This window comes from Lepisosteus platostomus, chromosome 17 (genome assembly GCF_059453375.1).
Source record: "Lepisosteus platostomus isolate fLepPlt1 chromosome 17, fLepPlt1.hap1, whole genome shotgun sequence".
NCBI lineage: Eukaryota > Metazoa > Chordata > Actinopteri > Semionotiformes > Lepisosteidae > Lepisosteus > Lepisosteus platostomus.
In genome coordinates this window covers 6,228,357-6,237,930 of record NC_142627.1, presented here as the reverse complement: position 1 = coordinate 6,237,930, position 9,574 = coordinate 6,228,357, and the positions used below count along the sequence as shown (strand labels likewise).

Sequence of the window (9,574 nt, the reverse complement as noted above, 5' to 3'; positions counted from 1 at the left end):
GCTGGCGTCTAATGACTCCTGGCTTGATGGGGAACATGCCCTGCATGCTTCAGGGCACACTGCATTAACATCCACTTTCAAGTAAATGTCATGACAGTTATAAAAATCAATTTGCAATTCAAAAACCCTCAGTGCTGCTGCTGAGTTCAAAATGTTACAGGAACTATGCTCTTAAGTACTTACTTTCTAGTCAGGAAGAGTAAAGACAAACCATTAATATAATAGCTGTATAGTTATATTTAAGGTTTACTAATTGAATTTTTTACTTGAAAACACTCCATGCACAACAGAAGTAACAATTATTGTTGTGCAAGGCTAGATGTCTAATTGAAATATAAAGGTATCGGTGAAACAGAAGAGAACAGCCAATGTTATATTATTTCATTTGTTAAATTACTGTTTTTTTTAGTTTTCAATACATAAAAAGCTTGTTACACTTTGAATATGTATTTTTGGCTTAAATGCTTTGTATTGATGCAGGGCTTATAACATAAATCTACTCTGGGGACATAAGAGATTTATACAGACCATTTTCAAAGAGATTATATTTATACAGATTACTGCACTAGAGCAAAAGTAATTTTCTTCGATAAGGCACGGTGGAAATCTTCTCAAACCTTTTTTTAGTTTTATCTTGGTATCATGTATACACATGCAGACCACTCAAAAAAAAAACCACTATGATCAAATAACCTTTCTCCAAGAAGAAAATTTTAGAACTGTTCCTTCTGTTAGCCAAAGGAAGCAAAATGATAAAATAAGTCCTTCAGTGACACAAATTCTTTACATCTGTCACCATTGAATTTAAATCGTAAGACATCCCTAATCTATTTCTCTCACACAGAACATGCGAGCATGCTGCCAAGAAAACTAACAAAATCCACAGTTCTTTCTCCAAATAAAAATGCAAAGCCTGTAAAAAAACGCCTGTTGTTGCTATGGTATTTGTGGTTGCCAAGGGAAACCATTTCAGTTACTCTTTCCTTTATCAAATGGTTGATAAATACCATATGCATGACATATCAAAAGATAATTACTGTCCTCCTTGAAGCACACTACAGAGTTCTGTAAACTCCAACAGGCATTTCACAATAGGTCTGCTTTTTAAATGCCATAACAAGACAAGTACTGCATTAATGATCATCAGACTTTCCCCATGACTAAAAGCAAATCTGGAAAAAAAGGCAAATCCCAGGAACAGACTGCCATTAAATGTCAGTGCTGTTTCAAGGGCCCGTGTCCAACAATCAAGCGTCGGCTTCAGCTTAACAGCACGTCACCACCAAAATAAAACTTGGAAACTAAGCAGAAGCCAAATGCACCAGTCTGGCTTTTGTCAATCACACTGAAATATATCCTGCAGAGAGTGTTAATCAAAGTTTTCAAAAACTGAATATTTACCAGCATTCTTTCCAACATTATTTTAGTAGTAATAGGAATTGCAACATCTTCCCTTGCAAGTAAAAGTTAAATGGCTGTGTTACAAGTGCATGTTCTTCACAGCTGCCGACTACCGATTTCACAGCTGGTTTTAACTTCGAGTTAGTGTAATTGGTCATTACAGTACTTCACTTTTAAAGATCAAAAAGGAAAGAGAGAAACTTTAAAATTTTCAGGAGTAGCTTACCCATTTTGAAGTTTCCATCCCTTCATTAACAGGATCACCAGGTTTGGCACCAATTTGTCAGACTTGTGTTGTCCTGCAGTGGCCCAATCCCTCTACGTTTGACTATATAGGATAAACTATGATGTAGCTTCAGTAAGAAAATGAGCTGTTCAATGTCTGTAAAAACCTTGATTTAGATAAACATCAGAAGGATTCCTAAATACTACATATTTTCCTGCTCAGTTTTATAAGTAATATCCCCTTTTTGAAAGTTTCAGTAATACAAACTTTCTATTAGTGCTGTAAGATTACAGTACTAATCAATCAAGTTTGGAAACACCGCGCAGAGACAAACAAAGGGAGACATTAATGATGATTCTTTACTGTAATCACTCAATTCTGAATCCTGTGCATCTCTGAATGGTAACTACCTCCTCTTAGGGTCAGAGCTACAACTAGGATAGACCGCTCAGCTGAAGAGCCCTTCCGAATTAAAGGAGACCGTTAAAAAAAACAGCCAACTTCTAAGCAGGTTGCAAATACTGTCGGACTTTTATGGCCAACACCCTGATAACTGATGAAGACCACTGTATAACAACAACAAAATACACCCGAAACGGACAAAACCCTCATTATAAGCATGTAAGCAACAGCAGAGTCAAATCGGTCAGCATTAATTTATTGTAAAAATATGTAAAAAAAAAAATCAGTAAAATATCACCCAACAATGAGGAACACCAGAATGAACTGTTTCTATAAAAGCACCAGACACCACAACTGAAATTCTGAACAGACGCCGCCACTGGCTTATCCGAACGCTGCCGAAGATAAAACCGCCACACTGTGCCAAGACCAAACCGACTTGCTCCCGCCCTTCCCTTCGCACACGAAGCCGCCTGCGTCCTCCATCATCGCAGTCCCGGAGGCGCCCAGAAACGATCTACAGAGGCACGGCCCCGGGCTGGCCCCCGGGCTAGGCGTCGTCCGGCTTGTCGGCGGGCGGCCCGCAGGGCTGCAGCATCTTCTCCATGAGGTTGAAGCGCACCCGGGCCTTGCTCTCGTTCTCGGCCACGGAGAAGTAGTTGAGCAGGTCGAAGTGGCCCATGTAGGAGCAGTAGGAGTCCCGGTGCTGGTTGACCAGCCACTCCCACTTGGTGGTGTCGGCGTGGCCCGTCCCGATGTACTTGGACTGCAAGTGCTCCAGCTGGCTGTGGATGTTGTAGCGGTCCGTCATCTTCCACTGCGAGAGGAGCGCAAAGCGATCAAAACAGGAGACCCCTCGGGTACAGCAGCTAATCAGCGCGAGTCGGATTGATCATGTCTTATCCCTCGCGTTTAACTATCAGTTAAAGAACCGAGATGACTTCAGGTGAGGGTATAAACAGAACAAAAGTTAGTTTTAATCTTTTTAACCAAACGGCTTCTAGCATCTGGTGCTTCATGTCCTAGTGGGTGCCTGAGATTTTGCATCTTCAGTCTGCTGCTACAGTACAGGAACGGTAAATCACAAGAGCCTCTGAAATTTCATTCACTTTGAATTATCATTAAAGCGTCTCATAGAGGCTGCCATTCAGGAACACGTGCCAGAAAAGAGCTTTGAGCTCCTAATGTTCGTGATTTGTGATTAAGAGACATTTGAATAGGTATCAGGAAACAAACCAGGTCTTATTGGTGGTGGTGGAGGGGATCCCCATTACCTGTAAAGCGCTTTGAGTGGAGTGTCCATAAAAGCGCTATATAACTGTAAGCAATTATTAATTATTATTCTTATTATTCCGTCGAACTTGCATGTATAATTGGAAAAATATACCCTGTCAAAGCATACTCACGGCGGCTTAAATGTGGGCGGGTACGTTAGATGTAAGAGAAACAAAAGTTATTAAAAACAACTAAAATATTCAATTGTGAAGACAAGAATGCGATCACCAGACTAAGTCTAAGAACTGAATTGCAGACGGAGGCCTACAGTAGCAATTATAGTGGTAGGAGTATTGGTATTTATTTCATACTGAAACATATACAGTTAAAGTCATTGATACGAGACTAGTGTTTTCAAGTAATCAATAAAATATTTTTAGCCATTAATTCGTAAGATAAAATGCAATATAATCAGTCTAAGTGGCTTAGAAACAATTACCAAAACTTGTGATACAAAGAGTACAATGTTAGTTATTTTTCAGAATGTGCCATACAAAGTAAATTTAGGGTTTGAGCTAACAAGAAAGGCTACTAGTTTTACCGTCGAGAAAGAATTACAAAAACAATCCCATTGCTTTTACGTAACTATTTCAAAACTAGTTAAAACACACCTCAAACTAATCCCAGTCTATTCCTGAAGATCAACGAACGTCGTACAATAAAAAATGAAATAACATTTTTCTTTCGTTTAAAATAACCTGAAAACTCATGTCTAAAGTAACTAAAATACTTAAAATGGCGTCGTAAACTACTTTAACACACTCGGTTAACAAACGCACATTTAACAAAACCTTCCCTTTACCTTCACATAAATAACTGACAGACATTTAATGTATAACAATTCTAAAAATAAATTCTTACCACTGATGACTTTAAAATAAACAACCTGAATAGCCTTTTCTTCCTACGGAATTAGTTACCGCTCCACTCGCACACGTTGAAATCGCTTTCTACAGGAAGCGAGAAAGGACAAACAGTCTCCTCTTGCCTTCGCAAAATTCGATTGAGCGGAAACCCTGACATTGGGTCGACGGTAGACTCCCTAAGTGAACGTAATTAAACGAATTTTAGTAGGTCAAAGGATTTATCTTTCGCTGATAAATTTACAATAGGTTTCATTTTATGTACCCCATAAATGTAACTATTTTTCTTGTAAATATCTAATTTGCTGGCAATTCTGCTGAGAAAAGGAAGTAGGTTTTTACACAAAAGGATGCTAGAGTCTGGACCATGTTAGTCGGCCATGTTGTTGGGGTTGATACTCTGTCTTTCTTCAAGAAAGACCTAGCTGAGATTGTCAGCTCCTTAAATAGCTCCCGAAAGAATGGCCTGCCCTCATCTTTATCCTATCTGATCTTTTAATATACGGAAGAAAGCCATAGATCCGAAGTCTTGATGGATCTCCAGCATGAAGGCTGCTCAGGACTATGAATATGTCGTCTTAATACCCTTTGGGGTAACTATTTTTAAGTTCGTCTTTCTGACCTTTCAGCACCACCGGTTACTGAATGGCAAATTCCACTGGACTGGTCCAGTATCCTGTACTACGCACAAAACCAGCCTTTTAGATGCATTCCATGTTGGACTATCAACTTAACTGGAACTGCTCTATTTTCATTTAAATAAAGTTTCAATTACGTTAGTTGGCTGATGCAACATGCTTTTGTACCCGTTAAAACAGCCTGAAGAAATCTGAGTAAAAAAAAATATGTTTTAAGACTCACTACTCCACACTGATGCCCACATATCTCTTTTTCTCCTCCTAAAATAAAAAAAAAGATGATGGAAATGGGGGTTGCTTATTTCTGGTTTCAAGCCACCAGATGCAATTCACACACCTTTCTCACTGGCCTTCCACTCTGCTGCTGAACTACCCAAAAACCTGAGGGTTCACCTTCATGGCTTGTTGGAGTGAATGATGTTCCAGTTGTGGAGTATTTCCCAGTGAGCAGGGCTAGTGCTTTGCTGTCATTGCTATAGTAACGAGAAGTAAAAGGCAGAGACCTCCGAACAAGGAAATGGGCTCAATTAGCAGCACAGCTGTGGTGCTGTGGCTTCACAGAGCGCATAAACATGAAACTTTTCCTGCCGTTTCCCAAAGCTCCCAAACACAGATTAGACATCCTGCATTGACCGAGCAAATATAATTAGCTTATTAACGAAGAGCAAGTTACAAGTACACATTGTAGCTATAAAGTGCAAAAATAGCTAGTTCACTGAAAAATGAAAAATTCAGGGCATTGTTTAGTATTTGTATAACCCGTTAGCAGTTCACCAATGTATAATGTACCCATTCCCTTGATGTGAACGCACTTTATAAGGGATATGTGTAATTTTTATTGTGCTCATTTCTAGTTTTAGATCTTCTCTTAGAATTGGAGAGCCGTTACACTGAAAAGAATTTGACGGGTCTCCAATTCAAACATGATTTTCCCTCATCAGCTTGCTGATTAAACTGTTGCTACCAGTGAAAATTAAAAAGGCTGTGATATAATTTAACACTTTTTCTAATATCAATAAATGCCGGTGGTATGGTGATCACCAGTTGTAAATTTACCACATTGATTTTTGCTGTAATGAGTCGGGACACTAGGCAAGGTACTGTAGAAGCAACTCTGAAAAAGAAAATATGACCCAGGTGAAGGGTGACTTCACCAGCCTTCCTACTGTTAATGTATAATGTGCTCAGACTCACAACAGTTAGGTGTGTGCTTGGTTAAAGTGCACAGGCTCCATCACATACCCATCTCCCCATTATCAGAAAGTCAATAACACTACTCTCCCCCTGGTCCATCACAGGGCCATGAAGAAAGGACTTGGGATAGCCAATCAAACCTGGCTACCTGCTTTGGGGAGAGGAACTCCTGTCTGGGTGGCCAGCCCTGGTCCTGGACAGCAACAATCCAGCAGGTTATATGGGTTATATATATATAACCCATATAACCTGCCTTTATATGGGCTCATACACAATTTCTAAGCACTTGAATCAGTTTGGTTTAAACTGCTTCTTAACCAGATGCTTTGTGCAACTAAGCTGTAGATCAATGAAAACTAAAATCCCCACGCCCTACAGTTCAAAGTCCAAAGAGGTGCTGAAATGACATGAATCCTGTGATCATGCAGAGGGCTGTTCAGCTGGCATTGGGCACCGTTTAAGCTGCAGTCTTTGATGTTACAGATAGTGCCACTGTCTGCCTGAGCTGGCAGAGGTCCGCACTGACAGAACTAGAGAAAGACCCCCCTCACTGCATCCCCCCCAGCCCCAGCTGAAGCACTCAGAATAACTTGAGCCTGATTCGAGGTTCCCCTGCTGCCAGGAGGCTGGGGATACAGGCAGCTGCAAAGAAGATCAGAAGAGGAAGAGCGCTGTTCCAGTGCTTCACCGTCTGGGAAAGGGGTCACAGTGTTGAGGGAAGGGCGAGCTGAGTGCAGAACATAGCGCTCAGGGGGAAGGAAAACCAGAAGACCAGAAGACCCTGCGCTGTCTGAGGACTGCAGTTGAGAAAACAGGCCCTGCTTCTCTCTCTCTCCTGCAGCTCTGGGAAATGAAGGGGAAAAAATGAATGAAAATGACATATAAGGTCTTGTTCTCTTAGTTGAGTGCAACAGAGTTGCCCCAGCATGTACAACATGATCACGGTATTACTAAACAATCACCCTGATGCATCTGTAGGCGGCCCCTCCTCATCAGGTGGTCCAGAATAAACACACCTGTGGCAGAGTGGAAGCTCAAAAACATATTTTCCAGTAAAAAGATGCAATTCCTCTAGGTAGGTCTTACCTGCTCTGTGCTCTCGTAGGAAAAGGTAGAAAATGAAACTGCTTCATCCCTTCCAGTCACTTATGTCACTGTTGCTAAGTAACCCTAAGTGAATTAAACTGCAGACCTGAATCTTCTCCAGGATGCCTCTGAATCTCGATAGCTGACTGGTGCCAACTTCAATGATAGCCCACTCCTAAACCCTGCGTTCCTTAGATTATATTTTGCTTTAACCGAGCTACAGTATGTGCGTTGCTCACATTAACTTCTTTTTTGTACTTAACAGCATAACCTAAAAGGCAACCACACAGCAGTAATTTGTTTTCTTATTTATATTTTAACATTTACATTTAACTATTGTTACATTATCCCTTCACAATAAACCCAGTATAATCTAGTTAATTTCCAGTTTCTAAGAATCCTGCTCCATAGAAACTGATCTGCAACTGTTATTTATGAATTGACTCCACTAGGAATGTTTCTCTTAATTTTTCTATCAAAAAGCTTTATAGGGCACAAAGAAGTAACCGAATTGTCCCGCTAAAAACAAGTAACCCTCTACTAAAGAAACTGTTTATTCTTTCATTCCAGCCATATTGTTGCAGTTTTCAAACAGCAATCTTTTGGTCACTGAGAAGTATTAATACAACATGTAAGATTAATTTAAAATGTTGGTTGATGCACAATACTGGAATATCAAAGACAAACATAATTAAACTGGCACTTCCTACACGACTCACTGTTTTTGTGCATCTCTTCTAATATCAGTATTGTGACATTTCAGACATGATTATTTTCTGTGCAGAGCAGCTGTTTACTTGATTTCATTCAAGCTAAAATGCCAAATAGCACGTGCTATTCGGAGGATAACAAATGTTGAAAATTGACATAAAAGGATTAATATGTCATTATTTAATTTCCCATATAATTTAATTTGAATCCGTCTCTGCAGGATATGATCTCCTGTTGTGTGGTCAGTAGCTGGCGAGAATCCGGCATATCTGCTGTTGCTTGAAAAGCATTAGAGCCATTCTGCACACCCACCTGAGAGCTGTGGTACATCACTGAGAGAATAGAGGAAAGCACACAACATCACACGATGTGTGCCTCACCTTCAGAGACAGCTCTCCTTCTGAAAAGAGGGAGGAATCGATCTGTAGAAAATGCAGTCCCATCAGAAATTTACCTCCAAAGAGAACCATGCTAAATTTGCCAAAGTCTCAGCCAATCAGAATGTGTAAAGTCCTGGGCTCTGTGTACGGAACCCCTCTATTAGGGTTAAATCAGATTTTTGAATACTAAAGAAGATGCTCTCGTACAGTGAAAACACTGTTTTACACAAAACTGGGGGGTGAAGAGCTGGCTGTTCTTTAACAGGAAACACAGCCTGACGGCATGAGAAAACTTTCGGGCCACTGAGTCAGACACAAGGACCTGCTTGTAGTCCCTTCACACATCAGTACCTCAGAGACACTGTGCAATATAACAGAGCACGCTCACAATGACACTGTGCCATTGGGAATAAAAGTTACAGGTAGTCTGATGCTGGACTTTGTTTATTCAACCAAGTTTGCAGCTGCTGAATGCAGGATATTTTGCGTGAAATCAACTATACGGTATGTCCACTCCTTTCCATTAGAGCTTCATCTTATTTACAGACCCAGACTAATTCTAATTAACTCATTAAATGCATGTTGGCTACTGTGGTACCGACCCAAGGCTGCACAACAAGTGGCATGGTCTACAGAAAAATGGTTTACAGAAAACCTTCTGAAGCACAGAGAGAAAAATATTCTTCAGATGGGGCCTGTCAGAGCCCAGATAAATATGTTTCACACTCCAGGGTGTCTGTTACATGCAAATATGTCGCAATCATATTTTGTGAAAAAACAGAAAAGGTTATTTACACTGCTGTTCACAACATTATTAGATAAGAAGATACAAAGTGCTTATAATTTCCGATAATAAAGAGTATTTGATGAAGGGGCATATACTGTAGCTGCTCATAAACAAGAGCTGTCTCCTTTTGATGACATCATCACCAGTCCAGGAAGTATCTGCTAGTTGGGGTACAGTTGTTGTGTCAGGGCTAAATCATTTGAAGAACCAAGGACTGAGCAGAAGTGGAGGTTGCAAACTAAGGGCTGCAAGCAAGTACCATATCTGCACAATGGCTGAGAAACTGAATGGAGTGAGGGTTACCTTCACAAGTATTCTGGAGCACATGTGTACCAAAAGGTTCTGTGGAGCAGCGCTGTGGAGTAGCTCAAGCTAAAAGGCCAATTTCGATCATGGTGATCACAACCCTGAGATATATCAGATTAATATCAGCATTTACGCAAAACTAAACACCAACTAAAACCTTTTTTTTTCATAATCCTTTGGATGGAAGCTGTTTGTGGTCTTCATGAATGTCTTTTTTCATGGTGAAAGAAGTAAAGTGACACTTTATAGATAAGATATATCAGTCAAATAGAACATGAAAAAGAATATGTTTTTTTTAAAAGAAC

At 40.2% G+C, this 9,574-nt stretch overlaps 1 protein-coding gene across 1 annotated transcript; it reads right to left on the bottom strand.

The window, feature by feature from the left end:
• Nucleotides 1-2,264: 2,264 nt before the first annotated feature.
• Nucleotides 2,265-4,315, bottom strand: sf3b5 (splicing factor 3b, subunit 5). Its single transcript, XM_088610135.1, has 2 exons — nucleotides 4,166-4,315; nucleotides 2,265-2,846 (listed from the first exon to the last, which is right to left on the bottom strand). Exon 2 carries the CDS (start codon nucleotides 2,838-2,840, stop codon nucleotides 2,580-2,582), a length of 261 nt encoding a protein of 86 aa, XP_088466261.1. The 5' UTR covers nucleotides 2,841-2,846; nucleotides 4,166-4,315; the 3' UTR covers nucleotides 2,265-2,579.
• Nucleotides 4,316-9,574: the final 5,259 nt, after the last annotated feature.